Here is a 24501-nt window from a genome sequence, read left to right on the forward strand (position 1 = left end):
AATGTGTGGCAAGGTGGAGATATGAGGACCCCGGTGGGATTCGATCTCCAGACTCCCAGGTGAGAGTCACGTGTGCTAACCAGTCAGCCAAAGAGGCATCTCATTGGCCACACAGCCAGTAGACAGGACACTCACCCTGTCACAGTACCATATCTGGTGTTCTGTGCAGTTTAGTTAAATTTATCCTGAATTATTCATTCATTTATTGGTTAAATAGCCCTTTAAAACAGTCAACTAGACAGCCAAAGTGCCTAACAGATGACAAAAAAACCCGAAAATCAAAAGTAAACATTAAAAACACAAATCAGACGAGAAAGCCAGATGGGATCGAATCAGAAGTCCCCGTTGCTGTGCACTAAAAGCTTTCCTGAATTAAAAGGTTTTAAGTTTAGATTTAAAAGGCCAGGGTCGGAGATGGAGCATAAGTCCAGAGGGAGCTGGTTCACAGAAAGCCCAGTCGCCCCAGTGTTTATTTCTTATTTTTGGAAGAGTAACTGGGATGAAGACCGTAGGGCTCTACTGCTGGTGCTGAAGCTCAGGCCTGAAGTGCAGGATGAGGCCAGAGCATTAAAGACGAACAATGCCACTGCCAATAAAACTGAAAAGGACCGGTCCGTCAGGTAGGACTTGACCCAGTTAAGTGCTGTGCCACAAATACCAACATCATGGTTTAAACGGGAAGAAGGACGGCATGATCCACAGTATCAACGCTGCCGAGAGGTCCAGTAAGGAGTACAACAGGACACTTACTATCAGCAGACAGCAATGTCAGTAGGAAGTAGAGCCGTCTGCACTACGTCGCTGTCTGAAGACCGACTGGAATTTTTCCAAAATAGAAATGTTCTCCAAAAGCCAACAGCTGAGTGTACATTTTTTCAAGAACCTTTGAAAGGAAGGGCAGATGAGAGATGGGTCTAAATTAGCTGAAACCATGGGGTCCAAGTTGGCTTTTTTAAGAAGGGGCCTCACAACGACGTGTTTATAGCTCTTTTCCATCGCCTGGTCTGGAACGATTGGGTCTGGGTATTATGGACCGGTATGTTCCGGTGTCGATACAGGATCGGCTCGGGGTCCTTCGACTGCTGATGACATCAAAGTAGTTGATTGGCTGAACATGAAGCTTACGGAAGTTACATTATCACGTTATGATTTTGGTCAGAACAACTTTGCGGTCATAGTCTTAGCAGTTGTAGTCCTGTAGTCCAAAAATCAACACTTTTTGTAGAAAATATGTTTGAATTTCTAAAGGAAATGTAAAATATAAGCAAATGAGAAACGGTGACCCTCAAAAGCTCTTGATGTTGATGAAATGGGGCAAAATAAAATACAAGAACTTTATTGAAAGACACCAAGCAATATTTTGAGTCAAACAATGTATTTAGATAACAACTAAGGAAATAGACAGACGAACTCCACATGAATACAAACAGATGTGGCTTCACATATAAGAACTGCTCTATTTTTTGTCCGTCCGATGTTGGTTTTATGCAGTTTCACATTCTTTACAAAACAAAGATAATATGGTGTTTTATTAACAAATTACAATTATAAAGAAAACATTTAGGTGTTAACAAACAAGAATTTATTAACAAAACTGCTGATGCCTTTCCAAAACGTGTGTGTGAAAGCCGAGTAGATTAGCAGTAATGTGACGTCATCGGGGGTCGAAGGACCCCGAGCCGATCCTGTACCGACACCGGTATGGGCCGCACAGTTAGTAACTTTTTTAAAAAGTAAAGCAACCGGAAGGCAGTACGTTTCTTTATTCTGAAAATCTCGGAAAGCTTTGCTCCGTTTCAGCGTCCGATTTCCTATCTTTCCTTCCCCAAAAATGTCGCACTTGACCCGTTTCAGAGGCGTAGCGCGTAGAAAATAGAACCGGCGTGTATGGGCCGCGGCATGCTGCTCCTGAGACGCGGCCGACTCGCGCTGCTGACGGCTGCTGAAGGCTCCGGTGGAAAGAAGGGGTAAGCGTGAGGAGATGAAGGTGTGGATAACTATCTCAAGTTCAGAGCAGGACAGAATGGGGCTCAGCTTAGCAACGTTCCTGAGATGGAAGAAGGAAGAGCCAACAAGAGAACTGACATGAGAATCCAGTGTGAGAGCTGGGTCAAAGGTCACGCCAAGATTCCTGACAGAAGGTTTGGTGTGAGAAGCAAGCTGACCAAGAGAGTCTCTGACTTTGGGAACCAGCTTGTCTGGGGCACAGATGAGGATCTCAGTCTTATCTTCATTCAGCTGAAGAAAGCTCCCACCATCCAGGTTTTGATAGAGTCTAAGCAGGTGTGTAACAGCTGCAGCTTAGACATCTCATGGGGCTTAAAGGAGATGTACAGTTGGAAGTCATCTGCATAAAGATGGTAGGAGATTCCTTTGAAGGAGCTCAGGATGTGCTGAAGAGGAAGCAGACAGAGGAGGAAGAGCAGAGGCCCCAGCACAGAACCTTGTGGGACACCATGGGTAAGAGAGGTGGTTGGAGACAGCTTGGAGACGGCCACAGAAAAGGAGCACTCAGAAAGATAAGAGGAGAACCACTTCAGAGCGGGCCAGTTTCAAATTCCTCTCTTTATTTCCTTCTGCTGAATGTGAAAGAACCCTTTGTGTGACAATGTTATTGTTCTTTTCCGTGTAAACCCATACAAAGTTAACCTGAGGATATGAAATGTGAATTTCCGCTTCATTTGAGCTTTTTATAACTGAGTTCTCGAGACATGAAAGTTGCCCCTTTAAAAAAGAAGGTAATTAGGCACAGGAAGTTGGCTCCCTGGTTTAATTCTCATTTACAAACTTTAAAACAAAACTAGAAAATTGGAGAGAACATGGCGCTATACATACCAGGAGGAGTGCTACTTTTCCTGGAAAAATAGTCTTGTGCTTTATAAATATAAGCTTCGACAAACTACAACTGCTTTTTTCTCAGCTTTAATTGAGGAGAATAAGAATAGCATTCTCTGGCGCTCACAGGGAGCAGACGCTTCTGCCTTTCCTCCCTTATCTGTGTTTTCCCAAGGCTCTTTTTGTCCCGTCTGCCTACAGAGCGCTTCTCTGCATTTCCTCTGCAATCACCTTTTTATTTTTCAATATGGACTTAATTAATTGGTCATTCAACGCGATTGATAAGATTTTTTCTACAATGAGGACGGAGGAGGGGGCTCACGCTTGTCCTCAGGGGACACATGCAGCGGGATACATGTTCGATTCCTGGAAAAAGTGGAATGTCATCTTTCTCTCTCAGCTGTCCATTGAGGACGGCGAAGATATGTGGATATTTGGCCTGATGATCGTTGGATTTCTTCTGATTGGAGTGGGAGGATATCTGGCTTTCCGTAAAATTGGGATGACGGGAGCGATTGGAGGGCGACCCGCATCCATGGACGGCACCGTCCGGGTGGATACCTCACAGACTGGTACGTTGCTCGAGGTGAATCGCAAGCTGGACAATGTCTTGGCTGCGTTAACGGTGTTAGCGCGCAGGATTGATAACATCTCGGAAAGGGTCACCGGACGGTGTGGAGATGTTTAATCACTGAATTGGCTTCACTGGAGGACTTGAATGATCAATACAGACTTAAGGCAGAGAGGAAAAATTATCTCTGTCTGACCCAAAACAAAGTTCTGTTATCGAATCTGACGCCATAAGCAGCCTTGGAGTTGCATGCAAAACCCCCACGCTGGAAGGAATGCAGACAAATGCTGTGAATCTCTATCCACCCCACCGCAGCCCCCCCACCCCCAACACCCACCGACCTTCAGATTGTGCTCTCTACCGAGGTCATGAAGCTGAAGGACTCACTGCTCTCTGTGCTTCCCCTGACCTCCCTCCCACCTGCGGAGCCAGCTGGTGAGCGCCACACAGGCCGCCCCCGCTGATGAAACCAGGATCCCAGCCCCACCCCCCTACCTACCGGGTCTCATGTTGTGAACTGTGACATTTGTTGCTTACATGTCGGGTGTTTTTTTGCATTGGAGCGCTACACCCTGCTGGTGTAACCCTGTTAATGCCTTTTTTCTCCCTCCCTGAACTTTCCTCATGTATTCCCTTACTCATCTACAAAGGAGCGCCGTTATGGCTGCTCTCATGGTCTGCCTGTATCTGTCTTGTCTATATGTGTGTGTGTGTGTGTAACCTTGGTCAGGTTGTACTGTGGAGTCAAGTTCCTACGCTCTGAAAGGAGCGCTGGCAATAAAATTCTTCTGATTCTGATTCTGATTCTGATAATCCAAATTTTCTTTTCAGTACAGTTGCCAAACTTACACAGAATCATAGCTCTGAACCATCTATTCCCTTAGCCCTCAGCAGCAATGACTTTATGGAATTTTTCACAAGTAAAATTAATTCTATTAGAAACAAAATCTTTAGTATCCTCCCTAATGCGATTTCTTCTTCCCCAGTAAGTAAGGCAGCAGCAGAGGTAACTGTAGAACCTCATCTGTGTTTGAACCATTTAGATCCAGTTGAGCTTTCAGAGTTATCAAAAATATTAGCTTCATCTAAACCTTCAACTTGCATTTTAGATCCAATCCCAACCAAATTATTTAAAGATAATCAATCTATCCTTAGTAAATGGATGTGTACCACAGGATTTGAAGATTGCTGTAATCAAACCTTCACTTAAGAAACCTTCTCTGGATCCAGATGACCCAATGAATTATAGACCAATATCTAACCTTCCATTTTTATCCAAAGTCCTGGAGAAAATAATGGCCATCCAAGTGTGTCAGCATTTAAACACGAATGCTCTGTTTGAGGAATTTCAGTCTGGTTTTAGAAAGTATCACAGCACTGAAACTGCATTAGTGAGAGTTACAAATGATATTCTCATGGCCTCAGATAAGAATCTTGTGTCTGTTCTAGTCTTGTTGATCTCAGTGCTGCCTTTGACACAGTAGATCACAATGTTCTTGTAGAAAGACTTGAACATGTTGTAGGGATCAAAGGAACAGCGCTAGGCTGGTTTAAATCCTACCAGTCTGACAGATTTCATTTTGTAAATGTACATGACAAATCTTCTTCATACTCCAGGGTTACTTGTGGAGTACCACAGGGTTCAGTGCTTGGACCAATTCTTTTTACTATATATATGCTCCCAATTGGTAAAATCATTAGACAGCATGGGATAAACTTCCACTGTTATGCTGACGATACAGTTATATCTATCCATTAACCCTGATGAACCTAATCGGTTGGGTAGATTACAGGCTTGTCTTGAGGACATAAAACATTGGATGACTCAAAACTTTCTGCTTTTAAATCAAGACAAGACGGAAGTTCTCATCTTCGAACCTGAAATTCAGAAAAGGAAATTGCTTAGTCAATCACCTGACCTGAACAGCATGAAATTAGTCTCAGAGAATAATACAATAAATACATATTTTTTGTATAAAAAATAAAATAATAAAATCCCATTAGGTGTCACACACACTGATGTGTGTGTGTGGGTACCCTGTCTATTTAGATGGAGTCCTTCAGGCCCAAACAGATGCTTCCTGCCCCAAAAAATGTAAAAAAAAAATGTTAAAATTGTCAATAAAAGCCTGGACACACACACGCAGCTCAATAAAGGGGGTAAACCAACACACCTTAATGCTAAGATTTAGCACTAACAGGAAGTGACGTTGCTGATTGCTGACTATGCCAAACTAAAACGGGAAGCAAAACAAAGCGCAGCGCAGTCGCAGTAGAGTGGTGTACTAATGTCCAGCGGCAACAAACGACTTGAAACTTTGTTTTCTTGCTGTTTTCTTGCATTCTCGGAATTGTTTTGTTGGTTTACTTCACTTTTGTTGCTTTCCCGGTAAACTGAAGCCGCAGCTGAGACGTACTGCCACAGGTCCGAACTGGAAGTGAGGAAGAGAAGTTCGGACCGGTTCAGGTAAAGTTCTGGCCCGCTTAAGTTTGGAGTCGTCTCAACTCAAAATTCGCTTATCGAACAAAAACAATTGAGAAGCAGCTAGTCCCTGTAGGCCTGGAGCCATGCTAGTCCAAGGCGTTCAAATGAAGACGACCTTCTATAAGTTACAAAAGTATACAAAAATACTTCAAAAATTATTAAAATATGTTTAAAATGAGAAGAAATACAACTTGTGATTACAAATTTAAGGAAAGGGAGAGAGAGAAATAATAGGAAAGAGGGGAGGTGGAGAAGGTCCCACCAAACCTGAACTGGTGAGTTTTTTTAAAGGAGACCACTGAGTCCACTGATCTCAGGCTCAGGTAGAGGTCCAGAGTCTGGGGGCCACAGCAGCTGCTGCAGCTTTGTTCTTGATGGATAAGTTAGTAATAAATGTGAAGTTTAAACATGAGCTCTAACTGGATTTACATCTTTGTTGTATTTAATGTTCATTTGCAGCGTCTGATTCCACTGATGTCAGCATTATTAATAATTATACATCAGCTTTAGTCTGGGATGGACCCATATCATTAACACGCTGTCCTCTTTATGTTAAATAGCCTTAGACTAGCTTACAGCTGCTAACATAACACATGTAAGCTACTTTACTGGTGTGACTATATATGTACTGTGGTCACACGTGTCAAATGTCTGATTTTAATGACCTATGTGATGTTTTACCCTCAGCGTGTAATATGAGAGCTAAACGGTTTCCAGCGCTAACTTTAGGGTCACATGACCACAAACGTATATTCTTAAAGCTCACAGCTGCTCAGCAGAAATAACGTCCTGCAGCAGAAACCTCCAGACTCTGGAGCAGAACATAAAAACCACATAAATGATGAAACTTTAACAAAGCAGGTGGAGAAACGAGCTGAAGTAGACTTCTGGCGTTGCCATGGAGACATGTAAATTCTGCAAGCTCTGATTAAACAGCTCCAGCTGCACAGCTTTAATCAAACAGCTGATGGTCTCTGTTTTAGTTCTGATATCTTTGTGGTCCTCGTAGGCATGAATGAATAATTATTTCTCTGGATCATCATTTATCTAGTATCGATTAACAGGGTCTGCTTACATGCGTGTTAGCCTTGATTGGAATAGAGTTACCACCAAGCATCGTTGGAGGTACCGTAGCAGGCACACTTTTATCAGGATAGCCCTGATGTTCTGAGCCCACTTAGAGAAATATCCCCTGGTCCCCGTAGACCTGGCCCTAATTTATCATCCTCGGTCATCTGGCCTCTCGTACACACCTTCCTCCACACTCGTCTGATGATAAATGCCACCTATAATCTTTACCACTCTCTTTATTCTGCTCTCCCCACCTGTTCCACCTTCCTCAGGATCCACTGATTTCCCTCTTTCCTACTCACTTTCTCTCTTTCTTTAAATTTTTTAATCACAATTGCCTATTTTTTGCTCATTTTAAATATATTTTTAACCATTTTCTAAATTGTTTTGCACCTGTTCTAGTTATCGGGTACATAACTGTTACACCTGTTCTAGTTATCAGGTACATAACACCTGTTACACCTGTTCTAGTTATCGGGTACATAACAGCAGTTACACCTGTTCTAGTTATCGTGTACATAACAGCAGTTACACCTGTTCTAGTTATCGGGTACATAACTGTTACACCTGTTCTAGTTATCGGGTACATAACTGTTACACCTGTTCTAGTTATTAGGTACATAACACCTGTTACACCTGTTCTAGTTGTCGGGTACGTAACACCTGTTACACCTGTTCTAGTTATCGGGTACATAACTGTTACACCTGTTCTAGTTATTAGGTACATAACACCTGTTACACCTGTTCTAGTTATCAGGTACATAACACCTGTTACACCTGTTCTAGTTGTCGGGTACATAACACCTGTTACACCTGTTCTAGTTATCGGGTACATAACTGTTACACCTGTTCTAGTTATTAGGTACATAACACCTGTTACACCTGTTCTAGTTATTAGGTACATAACACCTGTTACACCTGTTCTAGTTATCAGGTACATAACACCAGTTACACCTGTTCTAGTTGTCGGGTACGTAACACCTGTTACACCTGTTATAGTTATCGAGTACATAACAACAGTTACACCTGTTCTAGTTATCGGGTACATAACTGTTACACCTGTTCTAGTTGTCGGGTACATAACACCTGTTACACCTGTTCTAGTTATCGGGTACATAACTGTTACACCTGTTCTAGTTATTAGGTACATAACACCTGTTACACCTGTTCTAGTTATTAGGTACATAACACCTGTTACACCTGTTCTAGTTATCAGGTACATAACACCAGTTACACCTGTTCTAGTTGTCGGGTACGTAACACCTGTTACACCTGTTATAGTTATCGAGTACATAACAACAGTTACACCTGTTCTAGTTATCGGGTACATAACTGTTACACCTGTTCTAGTTATTAGGTACATAACACCTGTTACACCTGTTCTAGTTGTCGGGTACATAACTGTTACACCTGTTCTAGTTATTAGGTACATAACACCTGTTACACCTGTTCTAGTTGTCGGGTACGTAACACCTGTTACACCTGTTATAGTTATCGAGTACATAACAACAGTTACACCTGTGTTTTACCAAACAAACCTCAGAAACACTCCTCCTTCAGATAAAAGTTGCTGATTTAGTGGATAAGAAAATCTCTATGTGTCATGACATTTAACTGTAGCCTTGTATTAGGAAGATATGCACGTGTGTGTGAGTGTAGATCATGATTACCTTGTCATATCAAACATTACTGATCATAACCTATAAGTCTTTCATTGTAATAATAATATTCATTTCAACTTCATTGATTTAGGCACAGATTAATCAAAACATTATTGCTTTGGTTCTTTTTTTGTACCTTTGACTATATGGTGAAGGTCTAAAATGTTGTAGTATTTTTATTAGTATTACTTCAAGCCACACCTTCTTTTGTTGATTGCTCCTATATTTCTGAATTAGTCTTGCAGGAAAACGTGAAGAAATAGAATAATTTTTCAATGACCTTTTTATTGTTTTTGAGTGTAGTGCATTAAAATTCTGCCTTCTGTCCATGCCTCAAGGCAGCTGTGGCTATGATGCAGCTCATCAACACCAGTGTGTGAATGGGTGAATGAGTCACTGTAGTTTTAAACATTTTGGAGACCTCTGACTCAAATAGGTGCTACACAGGTGCAGATCATTTATCATCCACGTGGAGCAGGACTGGGTGCTGTGGTTTAGCATAATCGATAATGGTAATGAAGACATCAAATAACACTTGATTTGGTTTGCTTGTTGTCATAGTGATGAAGAGGGGGCGGGTTCTAGCTGTGCTTGTGGGTGGTCTCTTCTGCTTTGCTGTGATGTCACTGTACCGTATGCTGGAGCTGATGCAGAGGGCGGAGCCTGAGCAACATAGGGGCACACCTTATGGACAGGTGGATGAAGTATGTAACTACAAACCTAAACTTCCTGTTTCAAAGTAAAAGGTTATCTAATGCAAGTTTCAACTTCTTGTTTGTTAAATTTCACTTCATAGCTGTATCTGTAGAATGCACACTCATAACTTTACAACCAAACTGAACCTTTAATGAATGTTTTTAATAAAGATGAAATGTATATTATTTGAAACATTAACAATTCAGCGGTGTGTGTTCAGGATCTGTCCCAGCTTCAACAGAAGATTGACAGGTTGGAGCATCTTCTGGTGGACAACAATCACCTGGTTGCTCAGCTGCGTGACTCGCTGCTGCATAAAAGCTCCAACAGTAGCTTAGACTCCTCCCACAGACGAGTAGAACTGCTTCCTGGCTGCCGAATAGCTGAGGACATGAAGGGAAGTGCTGACGGAGTTCAGGTGAGGTTCCTACTGGGTTTGGAATATTTTAATATTGAGTGATTTTTGGGTTGTGCAATAGTGCTGCCATGCAGGAAGAAGTTTGTAGGTTTGAATCCCAGCCAGGGATCATCTGTATAACACACATAAATCACACACACATTCTATAAATGACTGATTAAAGCCACGATTACCTTCTATAAAGGGTTTGAACCCCTGAAATATCCGAGTGAAATAAATTCAGTCTACTACTGATTTGCAACATTGATGTTTCATCTCCACAAATACCCCAAGCTTGGAGGAGTTCTGCTGTGTGTTGGAGTTGCTAATGCTAACAGTTAACTTCTACTAGCAGAGACCTTCTCAGCTGTTTTCTGTTCAGAGAGTCAAAATGGCCTAACATCTATTAACATGACACCGAGGCCCAAGCTGAGGGCTTTCCCCAGAGCTAGCTCTGAAGTCACATGGATGCTCTTTAATTATTCAAATCTTCTTAAACAGAAGAGTTTCAAATAAATCCACCCCTCAGAGTTGTCATGACTGTAAACTAGATCTACTAAACCTAGAATATGTTTCTGAACCAGGCTGTAAACATGTTTATTTCTGCTGTTTAGTTGGCTTTTTTAACATGGGAGTCAATGAGGATTTACTCACTTCTGACACCAGCCCCTAGTGGATGGGGGTGGAACTGCAAGTTTGCCACTTCCTTGCTTGCTTCATATCCAGAACCGAATTATGGGGCTTGGTTCAACGAGGCAGAGAACACAAGCTGTGATTGGTCAGGATGCTGCTTTTGTCAACAGCACTGCTATTGTGCCCTCAAAATATTAAGAGAGCCAGATATATCTAGTGACAGACAAGGAGCAGCTTGAAGAACACCTCACGGAAAAACTCTTAACAACATGATCGCTTTATTCACCCGTGACTGGAGGAGTTAAAAGATACGCAGCAAGCATTTTATTCGCGGATGGAAACAACGGTAAACCACACCGCCTGCACCAACCACTGACTAAACTCGATGGTGGTGTTTGGAGGGGGCGAGCGCATGAAGAGGTGGAGGAGAATGAGGGACAAATTAGTCTGCGCTGGAAAGTCTCTAAAGTACAGAAAACACAATATAAACACAATAGTAAATGCACTATCTTGGACCGGATACATGACAGGATACCCCAGAACAGCTCTACGCCTTCTGTTGACCTGCAGGGATTGCTTTTCAACACTCAGCAGGAGACGGAGAAGTCTGAAGTTTCCTATACAAGGAACCCAGCAGGTTGCATCGAGTCACTGACTAGTGTCAGAGTCTTTACAGCAATCCTCATACTAAACAAACAAAACTGAGGTAATAATGAAGGGGTGCTTGAGCACCTGACCCTTTTGTCTGAAGTTCCCAAAGTGTCCTTTTTCCGGTCTTCTGTGTAGCAATTAACTACCTTCTGACCTTCCGTGATGCTACATCTGTCAGATTTTACTGTTCAAAACTGTCATACTTTGATACAGGCCAGGCACTAGGACCATGCGGAGGCAGCTCCCTCAAGCTGAAGCCTATTTTCCTTTAGACCCACCCACAATCTCACTGATTGGCTCTGGCATGTCATGTGTGATTGATTGTCCCTGCTGTCGCTGTAACTCGCAGCCATGGAGACGACAGACTGGTGTTTTGCCTTTCGGCAGCAGTCTGCGTTCATCTAGCTAATGCGTGCTTTTATAACCAGTAGAATTGATTACTGCAATGCCCTTGCTTTCTGGTCTTCCCAAAAAGAGCATCTCAGGTCTACAACTTTTACAAAACTCATCAGCACGTGTCCTGATGAAGACCAGGAAGCGGGAGCACATCACTCCGGTTTTAAAATCACTGCACTGGCTCCCCGTATGTTTCAGGATCGATTTTAAGGTTCTTTTAATGGTTTTTAAGTGTCTTAATGGTCTTGGGCCTTCTTATCTTTCAGAAATGCTTTTACAAAATAAACCCTCGCGGTCTCTGTGCTCCTCTGGCAGCCGTCTCCTAGTTATCCCTAAAGTTAAGACTCACACCCACGGCGAGGCGTCCTTCAAGTACTACGGCCCTCGCCTTTGGAACGGGCTGCCGGAGGACCTCAGGGCCGAAGGGAACGTCCAGGCTTTTAAGAATAAGCTCAAGACCCACCTTTTTAGCTTAGCTTTTAAATGATTACTATTTATCTAGTCTGTTTAACTGAATCGTCTGTCATATTTGTTTATTTATATATATCTATATCTATATATATATATATATATATCTTTTAATTAATTTGATCATTTTATCTACATCTTAGTGTTTTTACATGATTATGTTTTCTTTTACTATCTTTATAATCACTTTTTATCAGTTACTGTTTATCCATATTAGCTTTTGTTATTTTACAGTTATATATTTTAATCCTCCAGTGTTTCCTCTGCGGAGCCCTCTGCCTTGGGGCCGGTGGTCGGCAGCGGCAGCGGCCGGGGCGCTCCTCGGGTAGTGCCCGGGCAGTGGTGGGGGTTTCTGCCCTCCCCCACTGGGCGTCATGGGCCGGTGTCTAGGCTGCTGCCGTGGATCTGTTGCTGCCAGGGCAGATGGCTCCGCTGATGATGTGTCGTTCATTACCTGACCCATCTGAACTCAGCCTATTGTTTCCTCTGTTGTTCACGTGTGTGTGTGTGTGTGTGTGTGTGTGTGTGTGTGTGTGTGTGTGTGTGTGTGTGTGTGTGTGTGTGTGTGTGTCACAGTCAGGTAGCAGCATGTCTGAGACAGAAGTGGACACGAGAGAGACTTCTGATGTGAAGTTAGAGAAACTCACACAACAAAGAATCACAGATGATGTTTCTCACTCTAGAATCTCTGTGTCATAACTTCTGAATGCCTGATCCAATTAAAATATTTCCAATGGTTTCTAAAAGGACATAAAACAAGCTTCCCAACGAGGTATTTCATGATGTAAATCATATTTCTCCAAATATCGCTATTAGCAGTGTGTGATTTGTGAAAAAAGCATGGGGGGGGGGGGGTGGTGGTGGTATTGGGGGGGGGGGTAGTTTTTTCACTTTAAATTTATGAAAACTATAACATGTATAAACTACAACATGTATAAACTGCAACGCGCATAAACTACAACGCGTATAAAACTACAACGCGTATACAACTACAACGTGTATAAAACTACAACGTGTATAAAATTACAGCACGTATAAAACTACAGCACGTATAAAACTACAACACGATAAAACTACAACACGATAAAACCACAACGCGTATAAAACCACAACGTGTATAAAATTACAGCACGTATAAAACTACAGCACGTATAAAACTACAACACGATAAAACCACAACGCGTATAAAACCACAACGCGTATAAACTACAACGCGTATAAACGACAACGCTTATAAAACGACAACACGTAAAAAACTACAGCACGTACAAAACTACAACATGTATAAACTACAACATGCTTTTGTATGCTGACTGCAGGGTATTTTGTACCAAGGTTTCCCCTTTTGACCGACAGGAAAAACGCAAAAAAGGAAAGTTATGCTGACATCTTTATTCATCTCTGTGTACGAGTGGCTCGGTGGCAAAAACAAACAATATGCCTGCTATCAAAATGCCACATACACTTGTAAGGAAGTTTACGTACAAAATCCCTGATATATAAAAACTTTACCATTGTAGCGTTTACAAATTGATGATTTTAATCTGTTATGACCACGAAGATGTAATATTCTATATAAATATAAAATGTTAACCTGCGAGGTCTTTATGGCAATTAATCAGGAGACTCTAGGATTTAATGCAGAAGATCTAGGTTCTTTGCTTTTTCAGTGATCAACCACGCTTCGTGTTACTTCAAGAAAGAGTCAGGTTTATAAAAGCAAGAATTTATTTTACAATCCATTTAAAACATGACTACTGAATTAAACATTTAAGGTGAATGAGTGGAACTAAGATGCTGAAGTAACCAAGGCGTAGATGCTTGTATCTCAGGGATTCTCTTAAAGAGCAAGTCACCCCTAAATCAACTTTTTTTTTGCTGATAAACCAAATTAATGAGTGTCTAATTGTGCTGCAGACACGTGCAGTCAATAATTTGGCATTTCAGTGCATCTTAGTTAAAATTTAAATATTCTGCCTAAAACTGTCAGTGTTGTACTGTTGTCAGGTAAAAACTATGCACTGTATTTGAATTTAAATCTGCCACCGCTATTGGCTAAGAGGTATGCTATGATGTAAACTGGTACATTATCAGGGTATCTGCGGGTCCTTAAAAAGTCTTAAAAAGTCTTAAATTGGCTTTTCCAAATTTAAGGCCTTAAAAATCCTTAAAAATGACAAATAATCCTTAAATACAGTTTCCAAAGGTCTTAAATGACCAAAGACCCAATAAACAAGATTATTTTATTACTATAAAATTTTCGTGAATTTCTAGTTAGTGTTCAGCTTCTTTTTTGTGTACGATGTTGGCGTAAGCGGAACCATACACATTCAGTTGGTTGTGAAAGGGGGCTATTTTTAGATGAGCACATTAGCTGGTTAAGCTAGTGGGAGCTTGCGCCATGGGGAAGGGCAAGTTTAATGGCTACTGGATGGCTAATCCCACGTTCGCGACGTGGTTAGCACCGGTTCCAGGCAATAGCTGGAAATTATAGTTTAAATTTGGTCAAAGTGGCCTTAAAAAGGTCTTAAAAATTCTTAAATTTGGCTCCCTTAAACCTGCAGATACCCTGATTATGATGTCACCATGCTGTCGTGAGTCTCTGTGTGTGTGTGTGTGTGTATTTGTTAGGGGCTCCGCCCTCTCGGTCTGCCAGGCAACGGCATTTGTTGCATTTTGTAGACGTGAAGTGGGAGTGGAGTTAGACTCTGGTAGGGGGTGACTTGCTCTTTAAGGAGTTGAACAATATCAGCTTTGATCTGCAGGAAGTTTTTCTCATCAGCTTTGCAGGAGACAAAAGGTTTTTTCGACGTGTCAAAAACTTGGATGTTTCTAGAGTCTTGCAACAGATGGCCAGTCTGAGGGAACTCTCCAGTACTCTCCAGAACTGAAGAACTCTCAATCTGTTGTAGTTTTAAAGTTTAGCTGTTATGATTTGGGCAGCCAATAAGAGGCTGACAGGAAAGTTGATGTTACCAAGGCAACACAGAGACACGCCTTCTTCAATATGGAGACTCTGAAATGTGTGAAAGGTCTAGCTATGTGGAATGAATTTAACTTAGCCGTACTTGTTATTGTGAAGCAGGTGTGAGGACCTTGTCGTCAAAACATGGTGAACACAGTCTAGTGGATAAACATAACATCCACTCAGTGAGTTAGATTAATGAAGCATTTCATTTCGTTATACTATTTTACCACAAGTGATAATAAGCAAATGTTTATTTAATGATTAAATAGATTAAAAGTCATAGAAGAAAGTATTAATGATTTAATAATAATAATAATAATAATAATACATTTTATTTATAATGCGCTTTACATTACAGAAGTAATCTCAAAGTGCTACAGAGTATAGGGGACAGGTATAAGGTACACACCTAGTTACAAACAGTTACAATTTCAGGATACTATCAAGCATGGAAAATAAAAACAGTCCCCAGAAATAGATAAAACCCATCTAAAAAGTCATTACAGTAGATACAAACAATAAGTAAAAACAACACAATAAAGTAAAACACTCAATAAGTCATTGTGCACTAGAAAGCCTTATTAAACAAAAAGGTCTTGAGGCCTTTTTTGAAAAGCTCCACAGATTGTGTGGCCCTTAGAAACTCTGGGAGAGAATTCCAAAATTGAGGGGCCAGTGCCTTGAAGGACCTGTCTCCCATAGTGGAGAGTTTAGTCAGTTGTTGGTGCAGGCGGTGTGAAGAGGTGGTAGATCGGAGGGTTCTTGTGGCAGTGTGTGGGATGAGAAGTTCACTCAGATAGGCAGGAGCAGTCCCATGGATGCATTGGTGAGTAAGAAGGCCAATTTTGTACTGAACTCGATATTGGATGGGCAGCCAATGAAGTGATCTCAGAACTGGAGTGATATGTTCGTATTTGCGTCTCCTCATCAGGACCCGGGCAGCTGAGTTCTGGATGTGCTGGAGTTTTTGTGTGCTCTTGCCGGGGGCCCCAACGAGGAGGGCATTGCAATAGTCCAACCTGGAGGAGATAAATGCATGGACCAACTTCTCTGCATCTGGCTGGGAAAGAGAGGGACGGAGTTTAGCAATGTTTTTGAGGTGGAGAAAAGAGACCTTGCAGAGGTGACGGATGTGGGTGTCAAATGTAAGATTTGAATCTAGTCTGATACCAAGATTCGTTACAGTAGAGGAAAGGGGAATGTCATGACCGAAAATGGAAATACTGCTAAGGGAGAGAGACTGTGTTTGATGTGGAGTGCCGATAATGATAGCTTCAGTTTTATTACTGTTCAGTTGAAGAAAATTTGCGGCCATCCATGCCCTCATCTCCTCCAGGCAGACCTGAAGTACAGATGGAAGAGTTTTAGGTGTATTAGAGTCCATTTGTAATAGTCCTATTATAATAACTCTTGCGTTTAGCAACTGATCCGAGCTGGGTCTTCTTTCTTCTGGAGCTGAGACCTTGAGGAAATTAGGTTACTGTTATGATTTAGACTTGTGGAGTCTGAATCCCTGCTGGTGTGAAGGCAGACTTGTTTAAAGGGAACACAAGCAATGTTGTGTCTCCTTAATGACCAGATGTTGAATAGATGGTGGAAGGTCAGGCTGTACCTAACTGACCATTGCTGGACGCTACACCATCCAAAGACAGGATTTAGAGAGGAGCTTATTGAAGACTAAATTAAAATTATTAAAAGCCCGTGTGAGCTCTGGGATGACAGAAAACGTTGCTCCCATTCGTCTGTTTTATACACAAATCTGCTGAGGAGATACTTTTTCTTAACAGAAAGCCCTCGACCCTTCACTCATGACAATGAAAGGCTTTCAAATGTCTGGAGGACTACGATTATTTAGTTTCAGGGGCTTGAGGCCCTTTCCGTTGCAAAATGTCTTTATCATTGGGATATTTTAGGTTTACAACTTAGTAGGCACAGATTAAATGAGCCTCTTTCAACAATGGAAGAGGCCTTCTGCACACACATCTCCTTCTGAAGTCACCTGTGAGGTCATCTGATGCTGTGTTACTCCTGAGCTGAGCTGATGACAGCCAGGATACTCAGGTGTTCTTGTGCTATAGAGGAGCCTCAGGTGGAGAAGCTTCATTCAGCAGAACTAGGAACTGCACTTAAATCACGCAAATAAAAATTCATTGTTTAACAGAAAAATAAAACGAAACAATACGAAGTGGACCAAAACGAAATGGTTCAACACCCCCTGTTAACCGTTACTCCCCTAGTAGTGACCAAAAGAACAAGATCACGGATAGGGGTGGCCGAAATGACTTTTCTCCGCAGGGTGGCTAAGCTCTCCTGTTGAGATAGGGTGAGAAGCTCTGCCATCCGGGAGGGGCTCGGAGTAGACCTGCTGCTCCTCCACATCAAGAGGAGCCAGTTGAGATGGCTCGGGCATCTGGTCAGGATGCCTCCTGGACGCCTACCTGGTGAGGTTTTCCACATCCAACTGGGAGGATACCCAAGGGAAAACCCAGGACATGCTGGAGGGACCATGTCTCTCAGCTGGCCAGGGAACGCCTTGGGATTCTTCCGGAGGAGCTGGTCTAAGAAGAAGAAGAAAGTATCATTTCTATAGCGCCTCTCAAGATAAAAATCACGAGGCGCTTCACAAAAACAAAAAATGTAAAAATATAAAAAAGAATTTAGAAAATGATTAAAAAATATATTAAAAATGAGCAAAAAATAGACAATTGTGATTAAAAATGTAAAGAAAGGGAGAGAGTAAATAGGAAAGAGGGAAATCAGTGGATCCTGAGGAAGGTGGAATAGGTGGGGAGAGCAGAATAAAGAGAGAGTGGTGAAGAAGGTCATATAAAGGCCAGCTTGAACAAGTGAGTCTTCAGCTGCTTTTTAAAGGAGACCACTGAGTCCACTGATCTCAGGCTCAGGGGGAGAGAGGTCCAGAGTCTGGAGGCCACAGCAGCAAATGATCTGTCACCTTTGGTCTTTAGCCTGGTGCTGCACAACCAGTAGGCTTTGATCACTGGATCTCAGGGACATGCTGGGGGTGTAGGGACTAAGAAGATCACCAATGTAAGATGGTGCTTGTCCATGTAAGGCCCTATAGACCAGAACCAGGATCTTGAAAGGAACCCTGAAGTTGACTGGCAGCCAATGAAGCTGGAGGAGAAGCCGGATGATGTGGGTGTGTTTGGAGGACTTGGTCAGAAGCCGAGCACAGGCATTCTGAACCACCTGTAGACGGTTCAGGGAGGTTCTGCTCAGACACGAGAAAAGAGAGTTACAGTAGTCTAAGCGTGAGGAGATGAAGGTGTGGATAACTGTCTCAAGTTCAGAGCGGGACAGAATGGGACTCAGCTTGGCAATGTTCCTGAGATGGAAGAAGGAAGAGCGAACAAGAGAACTGACATGAGAATCCAGGGTGAGAGCTGGGTCAAAGGTCACGCCAAGATTCCTGATGGAAGGTTTGGTGTGAGAAGCAAGCTGACCAAGAGAGTCTCTGACTTTGGGAACCAGCTTGTCTGGGGCACAGATGAGGATCTCAGTCTTATCTTCATTCAGCTGTAGAAAGCTCCCAGCCGTCCAGGTTTTGATAGAGTCTAAGCAGGTGTGTAACAGCTCCAGCTTAGATTTCTCATGGGGCTTAATGGAGATGTACAGTTGGATGTCATCTGCATAAAGATGGTAGGAGATTCCTTTGAAGGAGCTCAGAATGTGCTGAAGAGGAAGCAGATAGAGGAGGAAGAGCAGAGGCCCCAGCACAGAACCTTGTGGGACACCATGGGTAAGGGAGGTGGTGGAGGACCTAAACTTGGAGACGGCCACAGAAAAGGACCGCTCAGAAAGATAAGAGGAGAACCACTCCAGAGCAGATCCTGATAGGTCTACCCAGTCTTGCAGCCTCTCCAGTAGCAGGTAATGGTCAACTGTATCAAAAGCTGCAGTCAGGTCCAACAGGACCAGAACAGAACAGTCCCCTGCATCACTGTGAGTCAGAAGGTCATTAGAGACCCTAAGAAGAGCCGTTTCAGTAGAATGAGCTCTACGAAAACCTGACTGGAAGCTATCATAGATGTATGTTCATCAAGAGCAGCTGTGAGTTGTTTAGCCACAACCTTTTCCAAGATCTTGGAGATGAACGGAAGTTTAGAGATGGGTCTGAAGCTGCTATGGAGAGAGGGGTCAAGACTCTGTTTTTTAAGAAGCGGGTGGATTACAGCATTCTTAAAGTAAGCAGGGACCTGACCAAAGACCAGAGAAGCATTAATTCTAGAGAGCACGCTGGGACCGATGGACTGAAAAGCACTTTTAAACAAAGATGAGGGTAAGATGTGGAGAGGGCATGCAGAGGTCTTCATAGAGTTAACTAGTTTGGTTAACTCAGGCAAAGAAACAGGAGCAAAGTTATCTAGGATGATGGGCCTGGTTGGAGTCGAGAGAGGTGGCGATAAGGCTGAAGGAGAGATGCTAGATCTAACCTTATTGACTTTGTCCACAAAGAAAGACAGAAAGTTCTCACAGTCTGCAACAGAGTGGATGGAGGCTGTAGGAGAGGCAGGAGAGACGATGCTGCTGATGGTGTTAAACAGCACCTTGGGGTTCACTTTGCTCTGGGACACCAGGTTGGAGAAATAGGAAACCCTCGCGTCTCTGACTGCAGAGTGAAAGGATGTCAGAAGATCCTTTAGGTGCAGCAGATGGACGTGGAGATGGGTTTTCTTCCACAAGCACTCAATTTTTCTGCATTGGTGCTTCAGGCTGTGAAGGCTGTCATTAAACCAGGGAGTAGGGTTCACTGCAGGAACTGATCTGGTTCTGACAGGACAGATGTTGTCCAGAATGGAGAGGCAGTGCTCGTTAAACTGAGAAGTTACGGAATCTGGGTCGTTATCAGAAGAACAGGGTGGATCAAAAGCAGCAGAACATTAGCTAGCTGTGCTCTCATTAAGAAAACGAGAACTAACCATACGGCGAGCAGGAGGTAGGGACGCAGAAACTGACAAGTTAAAGAAAATGCAATGGTGATCTGAAATATAAACGTCCTCAGGACAAACACGGCCAGCATTTAGACTCAGGGTAAAAACAAGGTCTAGAGTGTGCCCCCTGGTGTGTGTGGGGCCAGAAACATGCTGGGTAAAGCTGAAGGAGCCCATAAGGCTGGAGAAATTCATGGCAAAGTGATCAGAGGAATCAACGTGGATGTTAAAATCACCAACAGTCACCAGTCTGGACAGCTTCACAGTGGAGGATAGAAAGTCACTAAACTCCTGAAGGAAAAAACCGTTTGTACCAGGTGGACGATAGACCACAGCACAGTAGAACGGGTCCTTACGCCCGACTTTAATCAGCTGCAGTTCAAAGGAAGCAAAGTGACCAGAGGTTGTAGAGCTACATGGAAGAGGGTCTCTAAAAACAACAGCTAGGCCTCCACCACGACCAGAACCCCGGGGCTGGCTAAGAAAAGAATAACCACTCGGGCAGAGTTCAATCAGAGCAGAATAATCAGATGTTTGCTGCCAAACTTCAGTCAGAAACAGAAAATGCAGGTTTTTAGAGAGAATTAGATCATTGAGCAGGAAGGACTTATTGTTAACAGAGCGGGTATTTAATAGAGCCATGCTGAGTGAGGTGGAGGAATCAGAAACTACAGAAACAGCTGGAGTTAGTGGACGTAAATTAGCAGGGGGTTAGATCCACGGTGTTTATAAAAACCACTTTATGGAGGGAACAGGAGGAGAAACCACTGAGGAATGAGGATAAACCAACCTTAAAAAACTTGGACGGAGAAACCGCGCCGCAACACGGCCTGGCGGGAATGCGGAAGTGGCGCTCAAGTCGCCAAACAAAGGATAAGAAGATCACGCCGATGTTTACTAGATAAACCACACTTTAAGAGAAGTGTTATTCTCACCTGGATTCCTGCTCGTTTACCTCTCTTCCTCCGACGTTTTCCCGGGACCAGATAAACATTGCAGGAGGCGCCCTGGTTGGAATCGTCATTTGGCTCCGGGCCAGTGCACCACTCAGATAAACAAACAGGGAGGTACGTCCTCGGTGCGTCTTGGGCGATCGTGAACGATCGGAAGGACAAAAGAGTCTAGTGATTATAGGAGATGGTAGCAGGGACACTACCGAACAGGACGCAGACAGGAGCAAGGTGGAAAAGAGGAGGTTAGTGGAGAAATGTTTGAAAAAGTGGCCGGTGACTGCGGCTAAGCCAAGCACAGGCGCCATCTTGTTACCAACTGCAAGGATAGGGTCAAATGTCACTTCCAAGTAGCTGGAGAGAGGGACATCTGGGCCTCTCGGCTAAGACTGCTGCAACCCTAACCTGCGTCTGCAGCTGAAAGTTCACCTGTTTAGACTGGCTTTGGTGTGACCTCCTATTCTGCACTTGTTTCTCTTAACACAGCTGTTTCTGCCAATTCTGTTTTTCTCAGGTTCCCAATTCTTTTCATTTGTATTTTTAAATTAGTTTCATTTTCTGTTGTGCTTGTGATTTTATTCTCAAAAGTCACTAAACAAGTAAACGTTTCTTCTTCTGTTATCATTTATTTATCTGTTTGTTGGCCAGTTGCTGGATGTTTATGACCTTCTGCCCTTCGATAACCCCGATGGCGGCGTGTGGAAGCAGGGCTTTGAAATCAGTTACCGTGGTGACGAGTGGGCAGAACATCCATTGGAGCTTTTCCTGGTTCCTCACTCTCATAATGACCCAGGTGGGTGAGACGAATGTCAAATGATTAGTGCTCAGGTGTGCTGAGGCCAAACTGATGTCTTCTGTGCTTCAGGTTGGCTGAAGACGTTTGACGGGTACTACCAGGACCAAACTCGACACATCCTGGACAACATGTTGGTGAAGCTGGGAGAGGACAGCAGGTATAGTCACTTCCTGTGGCTGTGAGGTGGGTTGGGCTGGTCCAGATTAAATGTGACTTCACAACCCAGATGAGATCAGTCAGGTTCATTGTATCATCCTCTCAAATGGACCCTACAGGAAGTCTAGAGTCAAGCGTAGGGTCAAATGTCACTTTTGTTCTTGTTGCTCAGACCTGGTGGTTCTGACCCAATCAGCTTATCTGATGTGTGCAGGAGGAAGATGATCTGGGCAGAAATCAGTTACTTCTCTAAGTGGTGGAACAGCATTGATGAGCAAAAGAGAGTGCTGGTCAAACGGTAACCTTCTCCTTCATTGCTTCTTGCCTTCTTCACTATCAGACATTAAAGCTGCAATGGCAAATCTGCAAAACAAGCTAGCTTGAAATGTGTTTCTCATGCCTCATAATGTTAGAACATCATATAGCTGTAACATGTTGACATTGCATGAATTGTTTATTTAGTATTTACTGGTAAATAATTTGACAAAGTTTCGAAACCGGATATTAGCATTCTGAATTTCAAAATAAGAGTAATGTGAACATTAAAAAGAATAAATTGCTCAGCGATATTAGTATTTAAATAATATCTAATAAAACAAATAATCTGGGATATTAACACCTCATACTAAGCAAGCATGCAGCGACAGTGGAGAGGAAAACTCCCTTTTAAGGGGAAGAAACCTCCAGAGGATCCTGACTCAGTTTAAGCAGCCATCCACCACGACTCACTGGGGATGAAGACAGAGCAGACACACACACACACACACACACACACACACACACACACACACACACACACACACACACACACACACACACACACACACACACACAATATATATACCAAGTATTATTTCTATGGTTACATTGTGATTTCTTAGTAAATATTCTATTTGGTGAGAGAACACCTTTATTGTATTTATCCTAGTGGATCTACAGGGTGGGCTGTTTCTATGGATACACCTTAATAAAATGGGAATGGTTGGAACATTCAGTCCAAGCACACCATTTCTTTTTCTTGTGAAATTCCCAATAAGTTTGATGTGTCACATGACCCTCTTCCTATTGAATAAACAAAAGTTGGGTCAAAGATGCCCGACTTCAAAATGGCCACCATGGTGTAGGGTTTTGGAAATTGAGTGCTTTAAGAGCTCAATATATATTACCTCTACTTATGACCAATAAGCTGTGATACTCTATATAAATATAGAATATCAACCTGCTTGGTCTTTACTGAGTTTAATCAGAAGATTCTAGGATTCTTTGTTTTATTCAGGGATCGTAAACACTTCGTTTTGATTCAGGAAAGAGTCAGGTTTGTAAAAGTAAGAATTTAATTTACAAACAATTAAAACATGACAAGTTAACAAATATTTACTGTGATGGATGGACCTAGATGGAGCAGATGTGATGTCAAACCTATGTGTGGATGCGATGTTATCAGAACTTCCGTATCTAGGAGAGCTGAGCTCTGGGTGTAAAAGAATTTGGTTTGCGTTAAGCTATGAAGTTAATTCTTATCAAAAATACATCAGACGCAATCTGTCATGTCTACATACCCCCTCGAAGACCCTCGTGATAGATCCTGAATGCCGAAGTCCTTGTGTTGGGTAATTAAATGTTGGGTAAGTTTTACTTCTCCATAACCCCGGAACCTGGAATGAATACACAGGACAAAAGGGAGACATTTTGCACTGAATTAGCCAAATGAGGGGAGACCACTAATGACACTAACTCTCTCCAGGGCTAGCTGCCATGCGACTTCCCCTTCTTCAGAGTTTCCAGTGGCTTTAATCAGCAAAGGATGGAGAAGGCGGGGCCTTCTCAAGTTACATACAGGTACACCCATCTCCTAGGGTTACCATGGTTACCACATTCCAGAGACTCTCTGGCCTCAGGCATTACAAATTTCACAGGAGCTCGTCAATCTCACAGAAAGAAAGATTCACAGACCAACCAACATGAACATTTAATAAAAATACCTAACACCTTGGACTCCCAGGCACCGAGGTCCATAGAAGAAACTGCGACACTACTAGACCGGTCTTAGAGTTGTCTCCAGGTCACAACAGGTAGTTGTTCTGTGTCTCGAGCGGATTCTTTAGGAATCTTGCTGTATCAGCTTTGCAGGTGCCAAAAGATTTTGATGGCGTGACAAAAGCTTTGATGGGTTAGAGTGTTTTTGCTTCAGATGGCCGGTCTGAAGCTTTCTCTAGAACTGATGAATCACCAGAGTGATCCGGTTTTAATGTTCTCATGTTATGACTTGTGTTGCCAACCAGAGGTTGACATGTTGAGGAATATTACCAAGACAATCTCAGAAACACGCCTTCTTTGATACCGGATGCTCTGATCTGGGGTAAAGAACTATCCATGTGTCATGCGTTTGACTTAACTTTACTTTGTTTTTGTGTGAGTGTAAATGGTTATGACCTTGTCATATAAACATGCTGAAACATATATCAATCAATGTAATCATAACATTCATTTCAAACTTCAATCACAGATTAATGAAAGCATTTCATTATATTGTAATTATTATAAGTAGCAGTAAACAAACGTTTATTTAAAGGGGCATTATGGAAGTTTGACAGCCAAAACATGTATAGAAATAATAAATGTCTTCTTCATACATTCTCCTGCAACGCCCTGGTCCTGTAGAACGAGCCCTGACATTTTTACTGTGATTGCCTGTTTTTCTGTAAAATCACAGAAAAGGAGATCTGCTCGGGTCGAGCAGGCTGCTTCATGCGCGTTCACGCTCAGGCATAGCCCGTTGCATTTGCAATCCGTAGCTTTAGCAGCAGAGAGAGAG

General features: G+C 42.7%; 1 protein-coding gene across 1 annotated transcript in view; it reads left to right on the forward strand.

Moving 5' to 3' along the window:
* Positions 1-5683: 5683 nt before the first annotated feature.
* Positions 5684-24501, forward strand: part of man2a1 (mannosidase, alpha, class 2A, member 1) — a 48584-nt gene continuing 29766 nt past the window's right edge. Inside the window, exons 1-6 of the mRNA XM_015943299.3 lie at positions 5684-5873; positions 9185-9327; positions 9540-9737; positions 21383-21527; positions 21600-21687; positions 21901-21984. Coding sequence (XP_015798785.2) covers positions 9187-9327; positions 9540-9737; positions 21383-21527; positions 21600-21687; positions 21901-21984 — 656 coding nt within the window. The 5' untranslated portion in view covers positions 5684-5873; positions 9185-9186. The remainder of the gene's footprint in view (positions 5874-9184; positions 9328-9539; positions 9738-21382; positions 21528-21599; positions 21688-21900; positions 21985-24501) is intronic.

The sequence above is a fragment of the Nothobranchius furzeri genome, chromosome 6 (assembly GCF_043380555.1).
Source record: "Nothobranchius furzeri strain GRZ-AD chromosome 6, NfurGRZ-RIMD1, whole genome shotgun sequence".
In the NCBI taxonomy this organism is placed as follows: Eukaryota; Metazoa; Chordata; class Actinopteri; order Cyprinodontiformes; family Nothobranchiidae; genus Nothobranchius; species Nothobranchius furzeri.